The 22,694-nt window shown below is 39.6% G+C and overlaps 1 protein-coding gene and 1 pseudogene across 8 annotated transcripts in view; both read left to right on the top strand.

Moving 5' to 3' along the window:
• SGIP1 (SH3GL interacting endocytic adaptor 1) overlaps positions 1-22,151 on the top strand; it is a 229,971-nt gene extending 207,820 nt beyond the window's left edge. For all 8 annotated transcript variants that reach the window (XM_089337275.1, XM_089337274.1, XM_089337270.1 and 5 more), the window contains 6 exons: positions 4,708-4,863; positions 9,932-10,064; positions 16,136-16,338; positions 17,362-17,426; positions 18,258-18,422; positions 19,433-22,151. In XM_089337275.1, coding sequence (XP_089193401.1) covers positions 4,708-4,863; positions 9,932-10,064; positions 16,136-16,338; positions 17,362-17,426; positions 18,258-18,422; positions 19,433-19,455 — 745 coding nt within the window. In that variant the 3' untranslated portion in view covers positions 19,456-22,151. The remainder of the gene's footprint in view (positions 1-4,707; positions 4,864-9,931; positions 10,065-16,135; positions 16,339-17,361; positions 17,427-18,257; positions 18,423-19,432) is intronic.
• On the top strand, positions 10,740-13,019 carry LOC108177717 (peptidyl-prolyl cis-trans isomerase-like 4 pseudogene; annotated as a pseudogene).
• Positions 22,152-22,694: the final 543 nt, after the last annotated feature.

Genomic DNA, 22,694 nt, shown 5'->3' with positions numbered 1-22,694 from the left:
AGTGCAAACATACGGGGAGAGCATCAGAATGGACATTCACCTGCTGCCCTCCTCTACCCTCTACATACAAGGCCACAGCAGTGTTTCACATAAGCTATTTTGAATGTGTACAAGGGACCACCTCTCCTGAGCCAGGTGTACCTCTTCAACCAGAGTTACACAGTACATAGATGACTGTGGGGCAACACAGAATCCACTCTGCTCAAATAGAAGCAAGGGACATTTATTAGCCTCAATTTTCCTAGGACGTATTTTCTGAACTTAGAGTCGACCACATCAGTCATCCAGGTGGATGGACAAGTTGTAAAAGTGCTCACTCCTTTTCAATCCAGTTGACCCTCAGTATCATGGAGGATTGGTTCCCAAAGACACCAAAAGCCACTGATGTTCAAATCTCATATACAAAAAGGCATAGTACTTGCATATGAGTATAATCTATATACATCTTGCTGTATACTTTAAATCATCTCTAGATTACTTAGATAGATGACATTTAGTACAGTGGCTACAGCTATATAAATGCTCTGTCAACTCTTGTTATACTGTATTTTTAGGGAATAATAACAAGAAAAAATCTATGCATGTTCAATACAGATGGAATTTACTCTTTGTATATTTTCTGTCCATGGCTGATTGAATCTGCAGTTGCAGAGGGCTGACAATAGTTGTATTTGCAATTCCCAAGGGAAAATAGTAAGCCTTTTAGGATTCCTGTTTCTAGCCAAGGTAGAGTAATGGGCCAATTTACCCTCCCATCTGAAATAGCTCGAAGTGGACCAAATCTATAAGACAATGAGTTGCAAGCCACTAGACCTCAGGTGAGAGGTGAGGTGTGCGGGCTGGTGACTCCAGCTTATTTCCTCGAGAGTGTGCAGGCCCAGCACAGGGGAAGCCGAGCAGACTCCCAGCTGTTCAAGGGGAGAGGGCTCCCTGAGGCACTCCGTTATGAAGCCGGCTGAAGGAGGGGCAAAGTAGAGAGCTGCGGAGGGGTGCTCCTAGCCACCGTGCACTGCAGAGCTGCCAGTGGAGAGGGCGCCTGCCAGGCACCCGGAGCAGGAGACACAACCTGCGTCTCAGGGGCTGGGCTTGGTTTAGCACAGCCGCCTGTACTGCATGAGCCAAACGACAGAGAAGGTGCTTGTATTCCTGGGCACTGGAAAAGCCACATAGGTTGCCAAACCATGCTCTGGGACGCCACCTGCATTGCCAGAGCTTGACACTACATAGGCCCTGCCTGTGCAGTTCAGGAGTCTGCACAAGCGTGAACAGAGAAAAAAAATCCCTTCTTCCCGATGCCTCTCCAGCGCCCTCTACTGACGAAACTCAACATTGTGCTTATTAGCAAAAAAACAGGGTAGACCTGGCAACTATTAATTCTCCCAGAAAAGTCATTAAAAGGTGAACAGAAACTGAAATATAATAAATTGATTTTATATAGAAGTTGATTCAGTGACTCTAAATGTCACATAAAAGTGCAAAGGATCTACAGTAGACAAAGCATCTTTGAAAAAGAACAAATTGGAGGACTAGCAGTCTTTGATTTCAGAACTATTATAAAGCCACAGTAATCAAGACACAGTGGAATTGATTTAAAGATGAATGAAATAGAGGGGGGGGCGGCATTTCAGCACAGTGAGTGAAAAGACCAGAGTGCTGTTCCCCAGATATTCTACTTCCAATCCATCCTGGAAAGTAGCAGCAGATAATGGCTCAAGTGCTTGGACACAGATGAATCTCCTGGCTCCTAGCTTCAGTCTGGCTCAACCTTGGCTGTTACAGTCATTTGAAAAGTGAGCCAGAATGGAAGATGCCTCTCTCTCTCTCTCACTCTCTCTCTCTCCCTCCCCCTTCTTCCCCCCTCTCAAATAGATGAATATAAACTAATAAACATTTTAAAAGTTTACAGAAAAAAATATTTTAAAAAATTAAGACAGATGAAATAGATCTATGGAACAGGATTGTGAACTCAGAAATAGATACATATGTTTATGGACAATTGAATTCCAATAAAATTTCCAAGGTAACTCAGTGGAGAAATTTTATGTTAATTCTAACAAATAATGCTAGAACAAGTAGATGTCTATACACACACACATGCACAAAATGAACTTAGATCCATATGCACACTATAAACAAAAATTGAAAATGGATTATGAAGCTCAAAGGAAGACTAAAATTTGTAAAGAAAACTTCCAAAAGAAAACAGAGGTAAAACTTTCATAACATGGAGTTATCAGAGATCACTTAAATAGGACACCCAAAACTAACTGGATTAAAATTAATCTATTTTAAAAATCTTAAAGAAAAATCAAGTCACACAATGAAAAAAATCTGGAAGTAATATTTCTGATATATGATTTATATCCAGAATATATAAAGGATTCTCAAAGTTCAATGACAAAACCTTGATTTAAAAATGCAGTGGAAAATTTGAACAGAAACTTCCCCCAAGTAGATAACCAATGACAAATAAGCACAGGAAAAGATGCTAAAGATCACCAGCCATTGCAGAAACGCAAATTAAACCAACAAGGAAATTCCACTACTTACTATTAGAATGACTAAAATTAAAAGGACAGATTCTACCAAGTGTTGGTGAAGGTGTGAAAGATTTAACATTTTTATAGACAGCTATGTTTTTCACTTTACACAGTTGGATGGGTTCTTTACAAGTTACAGTTACAACCACAGTGTGACCCAATGATTCCACTCCTGTACACTCACCAGGAGAAATGAAAGCATATCTATGCGTGTACAAACATTCATTACCCACTTATTTGCAAGAGGCAAAAATGCAGAGGACTCAAGTGTTCCTCAATAGCTTGAAAGCATTTATTTGTTTTCATTTTATTTGAAAGGGGAGAGAGAAGCTTCATCTACTGGTTCACTCCTTAAATGCCCTCAACCACCGAGGCTGGTATAGAGCAAAGCCAGGAACCTAGAACTCAGTTTGGGTCTCCCACATGGGTAGCAGGGACCCAAGTAAAGGAGCCATCACCTGCTGCCTTCTCAGGGTGAGCATTAGCAGGAAGCTGGATCTGAAGCAGAGATGGGACTCGATCCCAGGCACTCTAGTGTGGGATGTGAGCATCCGGAACTGCTCGTAACTGCTTTGCCAAACTCCTGCTCCAACTGAATGGACTTTAAAAAACTGGTATGTATATCCATATACCACAACATGGCAACAAAAAGAAAAGGACTATTGATACATACAAGCACATATAAGAATCCAAAAATAATTATTTTGAATTAAAGAAGCTTGACTCCCCCCCCCAAAAAAAAAACCACGTATCTTACGATTCTGTTATATAAAAATTATAATGTGCAAACTAATGTATTGTGATGGAGACAATATTATCAATTGCCTAGGACTGGGAAATGAAAGAGTATGATAGAGATTACAAAATAGAGACTTTTGGAGTCTATGGAAATATTCACTGTTTGGTTTTATATTCCACATCATCTGATCTTAAAGAATTTTATGCTAAGAGTTTTTCATTTAATTTTATCTGTATGTCACCTGTACTACTAAACTGAAAACAATGACTAAATCTTGTGTGTTTTGCCGTGTACCCTGTCACCTTCACAAGGCCTGGCATATAGTCAAAAGTCAATGAATATTTGTTAATGGTCATAGCATGTTTTTTTTGTTTGTTTTTGAGAGAGAGAGAGTGAGACGGATAGAAAGGTCTTCATTCCGTTGGTTTACCCCCCAGATGGCTGCTACGGCGCGCTGCACTGATCCAAAGCCAGGAACCAGGTGCTTCCTTCTGGTCTCCCATGCAGGTGCAGGGGCCCAAGCACTTGGGCCATCCTCCACTGCCCTCCTGGGCCACAGCAGAGTTGGATTGGAAGAGGAGCAACCGGGACTAGAACCCGGCGCCCATATGGGATGGCGGCACTGCAGGCGGAGGATTAACCAAAAGTGAGCCGCGGTGCTGGCAAATGGTCATAGCTTTTAATATTCTATTGTCACATTCTAATTCTGGGGGTGTAGAAACAAAAGGCTTAGTTCTTAGAGCACACTGGAATAAACAGTTAAATTGGAAATTTTAGGAGCAGTATTTTTCTGAAGGAACTTGATGTATTAAATGTAAAATAAAATCTCTCAGTTAATAAGGAGCAAGGACAAAAAAGAATAAATCTCGCTCAAATATAAAAACAAGAATCATTCTTTGTTTCAAAGTATCACCCTATTGTATTAATTCCTATTTTATATTTTATTCCTGATTTTATAATTTTTAACAAATAGACAAGTTAATAAAATAAGGAACTGGTTAAAAAAGAAAGAACTTCACATCATGAATTTAAAAAACACACACTCAACACTTAATCATGTTACTCGAAGATCTAAAGTAAGTCACTGTAAAGTGTGATAATGTTGTGCAACTTAATATCTTCAAATATGCTGGTCCAAGTTTCCAAATCAAAATGAGAGGGAACCACCAGAGGGGGTAATTCTACCCCGAAAGAGGAAGTTGCATTTTTCTTCCCATTCAAAACACATTCCACATATAGCTACGTTTTCTTTTCGATCAATGTTAAAGCGCTGAGTTCTCAGCTGAGTTAGAATGAGGCTGCCACGGTAAGAGCTTGCCTGTCGTCTTGCCCACCACTGAACGTTAGTCCACAAATCTTTGCTTTTCCTCAACTGTTTTGATTGGCAGCATATTTCCTCTCTGTTTGCTTTCCTGTGTTTTATGCCAGATGCATCGTTAAGATAACTGGAGAGATGGTGCTGTCCTTCCCAGCCGGCATCACCAGACACTTTGCCAACAACCCATCCCCAGCGGCTCTGACTTTCCGGGTGGTAAATTTCAGCAGGTTAGAACACGTCCTGCCAAATCCCCAACTTCTCTGCTGGTAAATATGATTTTGCCCACTTTTTTTGTTTGTAGCACTTTGGAGTGTTGTGATGAATGTGCCTTAACCACCGTAGTAAAGCTACTACTACTGCAATATCCTAATGGCCTCACACAGAGCTTGCACCAGCTGTCCAAGTTTTCTGGGGGTGACTGTCTGTGAAGGACAGCTGCATATGCCCATATGTATTTTTAATTATTGTTAATTTCATTGTGGACATATATGTATTTTTAACAACCAACTATCTCAAGTAGTTGAGAGGTATTTAGCTTAGTCAAATCTGGATTAGTGACAATGTGTGGATCATTTGTTTAACTTATTATCAATAGACAAGGAGGCGGATAGCGAGCAATGACACTAATATCAAGTGGAAATCCTTGTGTTATGTTTGTGTCTTTATAGATGAAATGATATTTGAACTGTGAGCTACGCCTCACATCAGTTTGAAACTCTCTTCTGTGAAACTGATGTAATCTCATTGTAATGGTGATTGTTTTTGAAAGAACCTTGCACGTAGGACATCAAGGAAGCTTATGTGAATTTATCTATAGAAACATACTTTTTCACATTTTCTAGAGATTGAATCTGAATATGGTGCTTGCACGCACACACGTGTACAGTCATACAAGCATACACACACGCATGCTATTACAGTGAAAATGACATCTGGTTAAGTGCTGGCCATGGAGTCATTCTTAACAGCTTCTTCTCCATCACCACATGCTAATAACCCACCAAAAATTTTCTCTCTGAAGAGTCCACTTTCCTCCTTTTCTGCAACCTCCCTGGTCTGTGCAGCTACTGCAATGCTTCCCCTTTCCCCCCTGAATTCAGTCTTGACCGACCTACTCCAATACATTTCCACCATCGAATAAACTTTTACAGGGTGAGTTGGATCTCCTTTTTATATAACCTCCCAATGTGCCCATATTTCACCTTATCTGAGAATCTAAATTTGCCACCATTGCCTTTGAGACCCCGAGTCCTCTCCCCTGCTTGCCTCTTGGTTCTCATCTCTCACTATCCTGCCCCAGCAGCCCTCTGGCTGCAGCTGGACCTGTCACCCTCAGAAACTGGCTGGCAGGTCTTGCTGGGGTTCCTCGGCCCCAGCACTCCCCGCGGGCCTCTTTACCTGACTGCTCCTCCTCCTCAGGCTTCAGCTCCACTCTGCCTCCCCGGTCAGCCCATCATGCAACCTACCACTCACCCAGCCAAGCTAAATGATGCCCCCTTGTTATCAGGATACCTTATTCTTTTTCTTTGCAGTATTACTACGATTAATAATTAAGTATCAGCTTGTGTTTCTTCCCTCATCCATCTCCCCATGAGCCCACACAGTCCATGAGGGATGGAACACATCCATTATTTCATACCCTATCCTCAGCCTCTTCCTCTGTGCCAGGCATCTGATAAAGACTTGAGTGATAGCAGTCAAATGAATGAACAACTCAACCATAATTTAAACAATGTAATCAAGCTAACATTTCTGTAAAAATAACTGAACTGTGTTGTCATTTGGAGTCTGAGGACAAACACCTGCATTCATTGTTTTGACTGAATGAGACCTTTTTTTTTCGATATTTACTTATTTATCCAAAAGGCAGAGTGATAGAGAGAGGGAGAGAAAGAAAAAGAGAGAGAGAGAGAGAAATCTTCTATCCACTGGTTCACTTCCCCAATGGCCACAGTGATTAGGGCTTGACCAGGCTAAAACCCAGAGCCAGGAGCTCCACCCAAATCTGCACATGGATGGCAGGGGCCCAGATACTTGGAGCATCCTCTGCTGCTTTCCCAGGCACAATAGCAGGGAGCTGGATTGAAAGCGGAGCAGCCTGGGCTGAACTGCCACTCCAGGACATGATGCCAGTTTCATAAGCAGCATCGTAACCCGCTGTGCTGCAGTGCTGGCCTCCTAAATGAGACTGTTTAATTCCAGTGCTGATAAAACACTCAAGGTCTCCCAGGTAATCACATCACTTCCTCCTCTTTGGCCCACATTTGGTAAATGTGGCTTACCCGGCAGACTTGATTCCAGATCTTAAAGTGCAAAAGAGGTTGTGTACTGATCAAGATTAAAAATCAGCAAATTCTTCTTACCACTTCCCTCCGTGCTTTTGTTGTGCATGTTGAGCCAGTTAATGTTATTTTCCAAGGTTTCTCCATGTGAATCTAGGAGTTATGTTGTACATATTCTCGATACAATAATTACATTTTTATGACATGTTTGGGCAATTACATTGTAATTTTAAGGTATATATGCAAAGAAATTATACATTTCTTTTTTTTTACCATGACCAAATGGTGTTTGAATTATTCAAGATGCAAGAATAGTTCAACATTTTAAAATCAAATGATGCAATTCATTAAATTTACAGCCTGAATAAGAAGTCACATCTGCATGTCATTCAGTGCAGGAAAAAAAAGTACTTGAAAACTCCATGTATTCATTTTTTTATGAAGATAAACTTTCTTTACCTTTTTGTAAAGCTTTTATTTAATAAATGCATTTTTCATAGGTACATCTTTAGGAATAGAGTGGTTCTTACCCCTACATTTCTTAATGTATGGATTTTGGTAATTGAATTAAGTATCACTCAAAATGTCTTTACTTTTGGACTGACATTGTGGTACCATGCGTTGTCAGCACCTGTGACACCAGCATTCCATATCAGACTTCTGGTTTAAGTCCCAGCATCTCTGCTTCCAACGCAGCTTCCTGGTAATACACCTATACTTGGCCCAAGTACTTGGACTCAACCCTGCCACCCATGTGGGAGACCTGGATGGATTTCCTGTCTCCTGGCTTCAGCTTTACCTAGAGGTGGCTGTGGTGGCCATGTGGGGGGAGTGACCAGCAGATGAATGATCTCTCTGTCTCTGTGTGTCTCCCTCTCTGTGTGTTAGTCACACTGCTTTCAATTAAATAAATACTTTTAAAAATATTTTTGCTTGGCAAAACATTACAGAGACCCTTAAATTATGGTAATTATGATTTGCAAGATGCAGAAAGAAAGAAGATTCCATTAGTTTGGACTTTAGTCGCTCTCTCTACTTGACAGTTGTGCTAGGGCAGTGATGGGTAAGCATCTGGTTTTGTTATGAGGTGTGCACTCCACCACCACCACCTGCAACCCTTGCTCTTAAAAGGTAATGGTGACCAAGCACATTTCTTGGCTAAAGCACAAGTTTCTGACATCTCTCATCTTACACACAGCGGTTCTCTCATTTAGGGTCACTGGGAGATTTCATTCACGTTAGCAGTAAATTTTGACAGAGGCCAAATTCAGGTTTGCTTCTGCTTTTCCCTTGTGAAGAGAGATTGCTCGTAAAAGATGTTCAGGAACAATTGTTAACTCAAGGATGAGACTGGAGAGCTCTTGAGTCTTGTTGAATATTTAAGAATGCCATCTCTGCATCAGCACTTGACTGGCAAAGTTTTTTCTGATATTTATTAAAGCTGATTCTCTGAGAACTTACCATAGACATATGACTTAGCTTGTTTTGTTACTAAACCGAACAAATGAATTTCTTTTAAAAACAGTATAGTTGCAATTTTCCCCAGATATGCAGATCTCCACTGCATAAATTAATGGTATTTTGCTAGATATTCATTCTGAACCTCTGCTGTGGTATAGTGGGAAAGTGTGACCTGTAGGACTAACCAGGGCTGGAATCCTGACTCTGACACTTAATAGCTGAGTGTCTTAAGTGAGGGACTTCATTTCACTGACGCTCTGTCACTCTTCTTTTCTGCTTCCTTATGCAGTGATGGCTGTGGAAGCTCCGGGTAACTTACTTCTGGATAGCTCTTAGCATCCTTTGCTCAGCTAGACCAAGGGCAAAACCTCAAGGGCCAGAAGTCTTTTCTATCCCCTCCCTCCATTCCCAGAGCCAAAGAGCTTTGCCTTGTCCTTAATAACCTTGTACCAGGCACAGCAGAACCTTTGGGTCAACCTGGCCGCTCCCTCCCAAGAGACTATGTCTGTTTTAAGGGCCTGGTGTTTTTTTGTTTGTTTGTTTTTTGAGTCAGCTAACTTGATTTGTTTGACTTCTGGAGACTGAATCATAACAATATACTTTTGATCTACCTGTATCATTTTTTTCACCCTTCTCTCTTCTTAATCTCTGATTTTCTCTTGTTATAAGCTTGTTCATCTTTAAAAACAAGAAAACAGTTATTGCTGTGCAGGGTAAATTTTAATGAAATAGCTTATATTGTATATATGAGTGCCTTTCCCAAAATAAGTGCTCAAGAAATTATAGCTACTATCTATTATTATGCAGAATAGTCTGTAAGTGAAGTGCCAATCAATGAGTTGTGTGAAGCTACTGAATCATTTGGGGCCTCGGGTAGTTTGTACACAGTTGCTTGATTCTTTTTAACACTGAGACAAGCTTTTGCAAGATAGATTAGGTGAGCTGTCTGTGGACAGGCCTCTGAGCCAAACTAACAGCTCTCAAAGGGATACAAAACGCATTCATCAGCATGGCACTCTGCCTCTCAACGGTAACTCATGTGACTACCATCATTTAAACTGCAGATTCACCTGTGCTCTTAGGTGCACTATTGTGAAAGCGGAAAGGGGAGCATGGTCATTTACTATCACTCTTTTTCTCCTTAGTTGTGGATAAAGAACGTGTTTGCGTTTGGGCAAATCTTTAGCTGAATAATTTCTGAGAAACTACTAGTTGAATCAATTAAAAAAATGATTCTCTTCAGCTCTTTGACTGCATTAACTGATTAATTTAGATGAAATCCTGGTGATGGAGAAAGAGCTATTAAGTTTGGGCTCATAAATAATTCACTCTTTGAAGCAACCAGTTGTCATGATGATTGATTAATATAATTGGGTCCTCACTGAGATTTATAGTAGTGCAGTAGCTCCTTCCTATCAGTATTGATCTATTTACATAATGCCATTCAGAATTTCCTTTGTACTAAAACCACGTTACTGTTAATAGTACAACTTCTAAAAATTGTCAAGATGGATATAGAAATCTGATGAAAACCTGCTTAGATGCTTGTTATAAGATGTTTTTCAACCATTTTTTCTTCCTAATTGAATAGTGATAACACACAAAGTGATGCCAATAGCAAAGAATTCTGGGTAAACATGCCAAACTTGATGACTCACCTAAAGAAAGTATCTGAACAAAAACCCCAGGCTACGTATTATAATGTGGACATGCTCAAATATCAGGTAAGCCTACTTATCTAGCCAAGGTATCTCATATTGTAAATGTATGTTCTAAATAGCTAATATTTAAGTCAATAAAGTAATATTTCTTTTAGTATTATTTAAAAGCTGTAATGTGTAAGAAAAATGAAGCTTTAAAAGACTACTTGGGGGGCCAACGCTGTAGCATAGCCACAAAGCAGTGCCCGCATCCCATGTGGGCGCTGGTTCAAGTCCCAGCCACTCCACTTCCAATCCAGCTCTCTGCTTTGGCCTGGGAAAGCAGTAGAGGATGGCCCTTGAACCCACATGGGAGACCTGGAGGAAGCTTCTGGTTCCTGGCTTCTGATCAGCACAGCTCCAGCCGTTGCAGCTGCAGCCTTCTGGGGAGTGAACCAGTGGACGGAGGACCTCTTTCTTTCTCTATGCCTCTGCCTCTCCCGTCATCCCACACTGGAGTACCTGGCTTGGATTCCTGGAGCTGGTTGCTGACTCCGGGTTCCCCCCAGTGCAGATGATGGGAAGTAGTGGTAACGGCTCAAGTAATTGCATTCCTGCCACTCACATGGGAGACCTGGATTGATTTCCCCGTGCCCTGGCTATCATTTGGGAGACTGAACAAGCAAATGAGAGCTCTCTATCTCTATCTCTCTACCTCTCAAACAAATAAATTAAATTTTTCTTAAAAATTCAAGAGGCATGGGCGCCAAGGTGGTTCTGCTGGAGACCACTGGGCAGCGTTGTCATCTACCTGTACACAGAGGAGCGGCCGGGCCACAGGGACCACTGAGCTCACTTGCCTGCTTTCCCCTCTCAGCACAGTCCCGGCCAGGAGTCAGCTCCAGCATCAGGGCTGCTGGTGCCTGCGACCAGGCTGATGTGTCGGCGGGCTTTGGTTAGAAAAGTTTTGGTGAAGAGATTCAGCCTGGGCCAGGCATTTCATGTGGGTGGAGGTTGCTCGCCATCGGTGGTCAGCCTGGAGGGCTGCCTATGCACTACCCTAGCTTTCATGGCTTTCTTTACTCGTGAGAGGAACAACTACAGATAATGCTTGGTGTGTAATCAGTGAATCTCGATGAAACAGCCTGCTTGAATTTCTGAAAGTTGTGCAAAATAAAATATTATAATTATTGCCTTCTCCACAATGTACAGAGGGGCTTTATCATACAAACTGGTGATCCTACAGGCACTGGTCATGGAGGAGAGTCTATTTTTGGTCATCCGTACAGTGATCAAGCAAGCTTTTTGAGGCAGAACAAGTGGCAAGAATTAAACACAAGAAGAAAGGCACTGTGTCCATGATGAACAATGGCAGTGATCAGCTTGGATCTCAGTTTCTTATTACTACAGGACAAAATCTAGGTTACCTTGATTGTGTTCATACGGTGTTTAGCAAGGTGACGGAAGGCATGGGCATAGTTAAGAAAACTAATGAGACCATGGTTGACAAGGACTTTATACCATGTATAAATCATACAGTATATCACCTGGCATACATCTAAAATTATCACTGCTTTCAGATGACCCTCCTGATTTATTAATTCCTGATTGATTACCAAAACCCACAAGGGGACAATTAGATAGTGGTCATATAGGAGCAAATGAAGAAATTGATATTAAAGGAAGACCAGTGGAAGAAGTAGAAGAAATAAAGGCAGAAAAAGAAGCCAAAACTCAAGCTATTCTTCTAGAGATGGTGGGAGACCTACCTAATGCAGCTATTGAACTTCCAGAAAATGTACTTTTTCTTTGTAAATTGAATCCAGTGACCACAGATGAGGATCTGGAAATACTATTCTCAAGATTTGGGCCAATAAGAAGTCGTGAGGTTATCCAGGATTGGAAGACAGGAGAGTCTCTCTGTTTTGCTTTTATTGAATTTGAAAAGGAACAAGATTGTGAGAAAGCATTCTTTAAAATGGACCATGTATTCATAGGTGACAGAATACACATGGACCTTAGCCAGTCTCTTTTTTTTTTTTTTTTTTTTTTTTTTTTTGACAGGCAGAGTGGACAGTGAGAGAGAGAGACAGAGAGAAAGGTCTTCCTTTGCCGTTGGTTCACCCTCCAATGGCCGCCGCGGTCGGCGCGCTGCGGCCGGCGCACCGCGCTGATCCGATGGCAGGAGCCAGGAGCCAGGTGCTTTTCCTGGTCTCCCATGGGGTGCAGGGCCCAAGCACCTGGGCCATCCTCCACTGCACTCCCTGACCACAGCAGAGGGCTGGCCTGGAAGAGGGGCAACCGGGACAGAATCCAGCGCCCCGACCGGGACTAGAACCCGGTGTGCCGGCGCCGCTAGGCGGAGGATTAGCCTAGTGAGCCGCGGCGCCGGCTCTTAGCCAGTCTCTTACAAAGGTTAAGTGGAAAGGAAAGGGTGGGAAATACACCAAGAGTGATTTCAAGGAGTATGAAAAGGAACAAGATAAACACTTTAATTTAGTTCTGAAAGATAAAGTCAAACCCAAACAGGATGAAATATATGATCAATACTAGGTGAGGAGCCGGAAGACTCAAAGTCAAGTCACTCACACACGAGTACAAAACATTTCTTTTGCACTCAAAACCCAGCACTGCTCTGAAGACAAAGAAGATGAGGACTACGTGCCAGTCAAAACTACTAACAGGATGTCCACAGGGAGATGAGGTTTGGGTGCTATGAAGAAGAAGAAAGCTGTTGGGAGAAGGAAGAGTGGTAAGAGAGACTGACCGCAGAACTGAAGTCGCAGCCGATCTCAAGAAAGGAACGGCCACAGTAGTGACAGTCACAGAACCAAACACCACACTGTCTCTCATAAAAGGAAAGGAGTAGAAGGAGGGCCTGAGGCACAAGTCCAGAGAAATCCAAAGAAAAATCTAAGTGTGGATGAAAGATGAAGACTCAGAAATGAATGGCGAATGTATTTACTTGTCTCTAATTTAGAGTACCAGGAAAGCAGACTGTTCAGATTTCGTGTCAAAGCAGTTGAAGACTCTGCTTGCTATTACGGCCCTTTCAGATTAACACTGATTCGATAGGGCAATGGATGATAAGGAATTAGGCGGTTCTTTTTTTAACATTAAATTTATTGCTATATTAAATGTCTATCTTCAATTTTAAAGTCCTTCGCATTTTCAGTCTTTTTTAAAATCAAGTCTTTCATATTACAGAAATACACAGCCACATATATATGAGGCATAAGGTATAATAAATGTAAATGTCTGCGTAGCTATCAGCCAGCTTAAGAAATAGACCAGCACCTACATTTTAGAAGTCCTCTGTGTGCCCTCTCCCTCTCCAGTAATTGTTACTCTGAATTTTGTTTGTCATTCTCTTGTTCGGTGTTATAGTTTCACTATGTATCCCTAAAAGCAATGCTAATTTTTGTATGTTTTTGATTTTTATATAAATGGCTTAATGTAAAAAAAAAATATTCAAGAGGCATGCCACAATGAAGTTGCAGAAAATTGCATCAATTAAGATTTTGTCAGTATTGACAAATTGGATCACTGCATTTTATTAAGAGCATTTCTGTATTAAAACTTTATTTTAATACAGATAAAGGTAGACAGTCTTTTTCTAGAGTGATAGTCCTATGAATCAGTCCTAATAAAACATATTAAGAAATAAGTCAACATAAAAAAGAATGATACACATCATATTATACATGAGAACCTTCTTTTTGCTCTGAGGATTGCCCTTATTTATAATTATTGCTGATCTAGTAAACAAACCTGTGTCAAACCAGGATCTTAGAGTGCCTGAGTAGCTGCTGATTTCTACTCACTTCACTGCCTATACAATTTTTAGTGCATTGCAATTTTTATGATTAAATATGTTCAGATAATTTTTGTGTTCTTTGTTTTTTCATCATCATTTAAAAAATTTATTTTAATTTTTAACTAGTCTTTAACAAATTCAATGTGATTTGTAGATATAATTCTAAGAACATAATTATACATCTCAAATATGATTCACCTTTCAATCACCAAAGAAGTATTGATTCTGCATTGGTGCCAAAAAGAAATACACACACACACACACACACACACACATATATATATAACACATAAATTTACATGTGTATGTAAATACTGGATATGAAACTAAAAAGTACACAAAATTTACCTATTGTAATATCAGATTCTTGTAAAATATAAAAGAATAGGCAAGCAACTGAATTTTGGAAATAAGTCAGTTTTCTACTTACCACTGTCTTTGGGCACTTAACCTTCCAGAATCTCAACTCCTCATCTGCAAATAAAGGCAATAATGGCACGTACGCAGATATTTTCTAGTTTATTGTAAGGATCCCGTGGCCTCATGGAGCCTTTCTAAGCGCTTTGTGGGATGTAAGGAGCCCAGTCCTGTCATTGTATCTTGAAGAATGCTTCCAGGAATCCCTTTTGCTGAGGCTTAGCTGTGGTTTTGTTCTTGCTTTTCAACAAAAAAAGGAATTGGAAAGGAGGCCCAAAACAGCATTTTATGGGTTAGCCCTCAAATCACAGAATATTTAGTTTCTGTGTACCAATAACATATTTCAGAAACTGGGACAATCAAAACCATACTTTCACATATCCACAAAGCATTTCCCCAGGGAGGGGAACTATTTTCAAGTTGAGAACCCCTGCTGAGAATACAGTTGGGGAGGGGGGTGGGGTTTTGCTCTGCTTTCGGTCTAAATAAACGTACAGTTGCAGAAAAGATTGTACTGCTGACAATATTAAAAACTGAAACTATTATAGTGGTCAGTAACTAAAACTGTCATCAAACACCATATCTGTCATTTTACAAAAAGAACCCATTTCTGGGCTTGTTTCTAGGGCAACCACTCCTGCCTTGTGAGCCCAACCCGCCTTCAGGACTCTTCCCCATTGGTCCATAGCACAGACATTCTCTAGAGAAAAGCAGCAAAAACCACAGTCCATGAGTGAGACTCCAAGGGCACACACATCTTTCACATGGTCCCTACAGCAACGAATTTACCAGCTTAGGAGGAGAATCTCCCAGAGATCTTTCATCGTCACAATGAACAACCGAGAAACAATAACAATGAATTTTTCACTGTGGATGTGGGATTCAAATCGATATTATTGTCTTTAGATAAGGGAAATCGCTGTGGATTCTTCAAACTGGGATTTGTATTGGTCTAACAGTAGAATATAGTGCTTTCAGTTAGAAGACATGGATTCAAGTCCTCAATTTGGAAAATCCCAAAAGAGTAAAAATAACCTGCTTTTTTGTCTAACTCATCATTTTGTTGTCAGGTGAAATATGGTAAGAATATTAATAACATTTATTGAAACTCTAATGCCTTACTATGTGCTAGGCACTGTGCTAAGCCAGAGCTGTGGCATAGTGGGTAAAGCCACCACCTGCAGTGCCAGCATTCCATATGGGCACCAGTTCAAGTCCCAGCTGCTCCACTTCCCATCCAGCTCTCTTCTATGGCCTAGGAAAGCAGTAGAAGATGGCCCAAGTCCTTGGGCCCCTGCACCCACATAGGAAGACCTGGAGGAAACTCCTGGCTCCTGGCTTTTTATCGGCACAGCTCTGGGTGTTCCAACCATTTGGGGAGTGAACCTGTGGATGGAAGACCTCTCTCTCTCTCTTTGCCTCTGCCTCTCTGTAACTTTGCCTTTCAAATAAATAAATACATACTGAAAAAAAAAGTATTCACATGATAACTTAAAAAAAAACTGTCTTTCGATCTTCCTGACAACCCTATGCATAAATAGTATTGTTTTAATTCCCATTTGCCAGGTGAGAAAGTAACTGTGCCTCACAGAGCCTGAGTAAGTGGCCAATCTCACCCCTAAGACTCATGGCCTCAACTCCTAACCGGCGTGGTTTTTCACCTGCCCAGCGGTGCATTATAAAACCAGAGCGCCCTGGAGTGCTTAGTGGTTGCTTTTCTGTTTTTAATCTGCAGCGCTCTGGCCCACTCGCACCCGGCAACCTTCATGGTGCTTTTCACCGACAGCTCGCTTGTGAGCAGCTCAAACATTACGGCATTCAGACACCTAGGCTCGGTTGTGTGGGAGATAATTGTAGCTTCCTGTTTTGTTTAGGAGGAACAATTGAGCCTCAAACCTTCTCTTTCCTGTCATTTGGCAAGGTGTCAGCCCAGGGCATTCAGTCCACGCCTCTGAACCTGGCCGTGAACTGGCGGTGTGAGCCGGCAAGCACTGACCTGCGCATAGATTACAAGTACAATACGGATGCGATGAGCACCGCCGTGGCCCTCAACAACGTGCAGTTCCTGGTCCCCATAGACGGGGGAGTAACCAAGCTCCAGGCCGTGCTCCCGCCGGCTGTCTGGTAAGCGTCGCCAGTCCCTTTTCTCTTCACCAAAGTGCTCCTTCTGTGTAAAAGGGCCACAGACGTCTTAGTACGGGAAATCGCAGCAGGCTTGTGTGCTCCGGGCTGGCCTGGGAAACAAAAGTGGCGGCCTCTGTTTTAAGTAGGAAGTAATGTAACGTGGGCATGTTAGTGCTGGCACAATGGTCGAAGGGCTAGAACAGGCTGCAGGCGGGACCACCAAGAATGTTTCCCAGAGTATGTTAAAACTGGAGTGCCAGGGTGGCCGCTGCCTCCAGCACAGCCGATGGAAGCAGGAAATATACAAGATGCGCGGTGGAACCGCTGGGTTCAAGATCCCACCACGTTGCTGCCATCCAAGAAGCCCGAAGCCCCCAGTGGCACCTCCTCACTGCTTCCCAGCACTCACAGGACTGGAGGCTACACAATTCCCACATCTTACTGCTGGCCAGAGGAAAACCGGCGGCCGAGAAAGCAGCAGAATGGCCTCTGCCTTCCCTATCTCAAACTGTGCATGTGTTAGTGGAACCCAATTCGCAGCTATGACCCTAACTATAGGGAATCTGGGAACTGTAGTGTTGTATTTTCTAGCCCCTGGACTATAAAAAGGCACATCAGAAAAGTTATGGTATTAGAAACTGAGCTGATAGTGAGTGCCAACAGCATCTATCACAATGAACTTGTTCTAGAAAGAACATTCCATCGTTCTTTCCATACGACTATCAGGAGCAAAAGGTAGGACATTTAGAAAAATGTCAGCCAGACGGCAGCCCCTAAATTAGCTTATTAACTACACGAAAAACCTGTTCTTCAATCTGCATTGTGCTCTAGGCGTGTATCTCACAGTGTTGGAGCTAGTTACAGCAAAGGGATAAGAGAACTTATGAGTGTGTGTATAAATAAAGTGTTAACATTTCAGCTAAATTTTTCATGGCCCATGCTTAAAATTTTACTATATAGAAAAATATGATATCCATTAAACAAAAAATGCACATGCAGAAGCATTTTGCCTTTTTTCTTTAGGAATGCGGAACAACAAAGAATATTGTGGAAGATTCCTGATATCTCTCAGAAATCGGAAAATGGAGGTAATGTAATCAGAGATGTATATGATACGTAAAGCTGAAATGTTTTCTATGTATTAGCCAATGATTAACCAAAACACATATGGTACTAGAAATAGAATATTTTGCATTTATTCATGTCAATTAATAAAAGCAAAACTTCCAAGAAGAATCCTCTTCCCCTTTTCTCCCAAGACCTCACATCAAATCAACCATCTCTCAGGCACAGAAGAAGACTTGTTTATGGGATGGGGGGTTGGCACAGTGATTCAGACCCTGCTTGGGATGCCCACCTACCAGAGACCACCTGGTTTGAATCCCAGCTGTCTGCTAATGCCCCCCCTGGGGAGCAGCAAGTAATGGCTCAAGTATTTGAGTCTCTGCCACCCAAATGAGAGAGCCAGGTGAAGACCCCGGATCCCAGCTTTGCCAGTTCCTGATGTTGCAGGCATTTGGGGAGTGAACCAGCAAATGGAATAGTTCGTGGTCTCCATAGCTCTTCCTTCAAGGAAATAAATAAGTAAATAAAAAAATAAAGGTGTGTTTCTGTTCATGTCAGATCCCATGTTCCCCAATTAGGCAGATATTTCTCACTTTTCTCTAATATTAATCATAGATTGGAAAATATACATCCTCAGCATGCTCCAAAATTTTGAAGTATCTTTTGCCAAATTACACTTTTACCAGTGTGCAAATAGAGTTTTTATAATATTCAATAATTTTACGCATCACCATTGTGCCACTATTTCCTACTAAGTTTTATTTGGGATGAGAACTTTTGAATATAATTTCCAAAGTCATTTTCAGAAGGTTGTGTTGACTGTTATCTTTTAACAATATTATTTTTCTTTTTAGGGGTGGGTTCTTTATTAGCAAGATTTCAGTTATCTGAAGGCCCAAGTAAACCTTCCCCATTGGTTGTACAATTCACCAGTGAAGGAAGCACTCTTTCTGGCTGTGACATTGAACTTGTAGGAGCAGGGTATCGATTTTCACTTATCAAGAAAAGGTTTGCTGCAGGTAAGTGAGCTTCATTTGTAAAAATAATGTTGTATTAATGACTCTTGCCTTAGAAGAAATAGGTTTGGGTTTTCTCATCCTCTTTCCCCTCCCAGTTAGAAAGCAAACCAATTATTGAATGAAATAAAAATAGGGCAATGAACTGAAAGTCAAAAATCAAAAAGACTCTGGGTACTTATCCTGGCTCCATTTCTTATGTAGAGCTGACCAGTCATTGTATATATTTTATACTTTATATATATTTATATATACTATGTATATAAATGCGTGTAGTGCGTATGTAAATGATAAATATGATGTATATATACTTTGATGATGTTAATGGAGTAAGTCCTACTTTGTTTTTGGCAAAAAGATTAACGCTGTTTACCTTTGAATTCATCTCCTGCTTGAAAACTTTTTATTCTCTGAAAAGACTTCATAAATTTTAAAGTGGTTGGGTTTAGCTGAGATCTCTATTAAAAACCATCAAGAATATAGGTAACAGATGGGGACGGTCAATGAACTGAACCTGCCCATATGACAGGTTTCATCTGATGCAAAGGATAGGTTTTGTTCTTTAATTCATATGGGGGAAGGAGGTTCCCAGTACTTAGGATTGTACTTGCGGGTGATTAAGTGGGATAAATCCTTGCTGTATGCCTGCTGTACTGATTTAATTATTAATTATATGTCTCTCACTCTCAAAAATTATTTCCAAGTTGGAAAATAAATTATATGAGCACACGTCCTAAAATAAGCTGGACTCTCCCATCCAGAAACAAATCTGACACCACATTCTGGGCAAAACTCAAACCTCTTAACAATTGATGATCTTTGGAAATGTGGAAAGGCAACTGGACAATCTGTAAAATTGAGAATTGAAACAACCGTTAAGTATTTTACATGAGTACTGCACCCCTAAAGTAGGCATAGTTGGTTCCTAAGTATACAGCAGGAGGAATAGAAATGTTTCTCTTGAATACTCACATTATTGATATCCAATTTTGATACATTGTTTTGTTTTGCAGGGAAATACTTGGCAGATAACTAATAAAACCTTATACAAGGATTTGGAGAATCCATTTAATGAAGAACTGTTGTATGAGAAACAGGTTTTAATTTTGGTTTGGTGCAAACAAACCAGGATCTGCACTTGGGATCTATCAGCTAGGAAGTCAGTGACTTTCAGCAGCGAGTTCCCTCACACAGTACCGTGATGACCAGTCCTACAGTATTTACTTCTAGGTGTAATATTGTTAATGGTTTTAAAATGTAATTATTGTATTTGTAAATTGTACTCTCATTCCAGTAAGGCAGTTAGATACTTGAGTTTTAGCATTTTACCATTCCTGACAAGGATGTAATTTAAACTGTGGTATGTAAATTTAATAGTAGTACTGTTGACCAGCACAATGCTTACAGAGGTAGATTGCATTTTGTCAATATATAAAATTTAAATATAATACTGATAGCTGTCATAAAGGGGGTGCCACATATAAAGAAACTTATATGGAATCAGAAGAAAAAAATCAAACTTACTTTTCTTCAATCCTTAGTATGTTTTACTCTAGTGCTAAATGAAACTTCTATCTTCAGATGTTTAGTGGGTGAAATTCAGAAACTATTTCAGAAAAAAAAATTCTAAGGTTGCAGCATATTCAAAGAACAGCATTAATTACCACTTTTTAAAAAGCTTTTTTTTCAAACTGCAAATTTCATAAAAATGCAAACTGTGTAAACAGGGCCTCTTATTTTTATAACTTGTGTAAAAAGGGAAAGCAATTCATATTTAAAGTTTAAGTATATTAAATTATAATCAAGAGTAAAGAAGATGTTGAAGTCTTAACTACTTACCCCTCTTACTACAGTTGAGTTAACATAGAGATCGCTGAATAGTCAACCAAACTGAACCAAAATTGCGATTTTAAGAATTCAGAACCTTCCATGGCCGAACTGGCTAGTGGCTTCTGCACAATTACTCTGAACAGATGGTCTCTGTCCTCCGGCATGGGGGTGACATCTCATGTCTTCCTCTTCGCCCACAGGGAACAAACACTTTGAGACTAAGAGTCTCAGAAACAAAATTTTAGTCCCTTATTTAAAACCAGAAGGAGAATTTTAATTGCCATCATTTATATCATTTGGAAAGGAAAAAAAATGTATGCTTTATAATGCAATTATATTCACATTATTATGCAATAAATTTCCTTTGGATTCATTATATAAAACTGTACAACTTTGCCATTTCTGGAGAATCAAGAGGACAGTTGTCAGAAGTTTATGTCATTTCATTGTTTCAGGATATACTAAAAACTAATTAGCTTGCCTCCACAGTATAGGAATTCAGAGAGAGCCTGTAAAATGTTCTCCCAGTAAGATCTGAAAACACTGGTCTTCCTTTACATCACAGCAGTTATTTTGAACATATCCCAATTCCTATTCTAGATTATGCTCTTCAGTAACTATAATTATCAAGTTGTAATATTTATCATTAGTTGTTACATTTCATTTTATATCTATTCAAATTTGACAAAGGATCTTTAGCCCCTTTAAATTTTAGAATCTGAATTTTTTTAAGTCTTACTTTTAAAATGAGATGACTGGCAATTGTTTATAGTAGAACTTTTTAAATAAATATTTGTACTCCTCAATCAGTGCTTACTACCATAAGAATGTTCAAAATGATCTGTTTTGGTCTGGAAGCATATTAGTATTGAAAAAAGCTCTTAATTGGCTCCCCAAAGCAGTCTATTGTTGAAACTTTTTTTGGACAAACTAATTAGCATACTCATTTTAAATAAAGGTACTCAAATTTGAAATCAAAATAGAAAATGGAAAATATTAAGTCCCATGAGACCTGGGGAAATTTAGAACACCAAAACCAGTGGAAAAAAAACATCAGAAAATTGAGGGTTATCCAGCATATAAATACAAAAATGTGTTTTTAAGTAATCAAGTCATGAAAAAGCATATTGAGTATTAACACAAAGCATATTAAAAATGTGTGAATGTTACTGGTTCTCATGTCTTTTTCTTATGTATGATTTTGCTTTATATATATTATATATATATTATCTAGAATGAATTAGTAATTAAATACAAAGGTTTTTTCCCCAAAGAATAATTTTTTTGATATTGTAAAAATGTAACTAAAAACATAGATTATAATAATCTTAGCCATTATTCAAATGTTTCCATGGACTACATTTGACACTATTAAGAAATCCCACAGTCCTTAATTGATCTTTATGAAACAGAATGGGAGAACCTCAATGAAAAATGTAATCTTTCTCATTTCAGAAAACAGGTCAAACAATAACACAATTAATTCATATCGGGGATTTAGACTTTGTCAATTTATTTTGTTTTTTAATCTTGTAGATGATACTCCTCTGTTATACCTATATCTACAGTACTGTAGAATAAGAATTTATGTTTTGAAAAATGATCCTAGACAATGCAAGAATCTTGGATATCAAGATATATGAAAGTCAGGTATGCCATAGGTTCCTAAATTAGAACAAAGTGGGCTAGGGAGTATTAAGACAATTCTTCAGTACCAGGGTTAAAATAAAAAGAAAGGATTCTAGTTTACCAGAACACTATTTTCTGAATATTATGATTAAAAATGTTCCTGCTGTAGCAAGACAGAAAGTATGAATGATACTGCTTTATTTTGACAACATGGAAAATGTGTTTTTCTTTTCAAATAAACTCCACATTTTCATGAAACTTTTTTAAAAGTAATTTTTATTAAGTAGTCTGCTTTTATCATAATTAGAATTATAATTACTAATAATTAAATTTCAATTAATTTGAAAACCAAATCTTCTCTGCATCCATAGCCAAAATGAAAATTTCCTGTATGGTATTTGGGACTATATTTCACCTATTAAAAAATACTTATATTTTAAACGGTTTTGAGTAATTGGGAATCCCTCAGCAAGTCAGATTGCAGATGTTATTTTCTGGTTTTGTATGTTTTTACTCAGTCTCAATATGCAATATTGGAGCCATGACTACACATATTTCCATTTCTAAATCCTTTTTTCAAAGAAGCAGATAACTACATTAGTGCTACCACTAATTGCTGTTGTGAGACCCTGGACAAGTCACCAACCCTTTTCAGTTTTGCATCTTTAGAATAAGGGGTTGGGATTGCCAGTGATTTTCAAGCTTTTCTTAGCAAAATTTTTTTTCTAATACATTGCATATGGAATCCCATTATGCAAAGCAACTCAAAGCAATGAAGGGGTAGTTTTTCCAGAAATTTAAATCTGGGCTCCCAGA

The sequence above is a fragment of the Oryctolagus cuniculus genome, chromosome 7 (genome assembly GCF_051225735.1).
Source record: "Oryctolagus cuniculus isolate XC-2025 breed Fujian yellow rabbit chromosome 7, ASM5122573v1, whole genome shotgun sequence".
Lineage (NCBI taxonomy): Eukaryota > Metazoa > Chordata > Mammalia > Lagomorpha > Leporidae > Oryctolagus > Oryctolagus cuniculus.
This window is presented reverse-complemented; position numbering and strand designations above follow the sequence as displayed.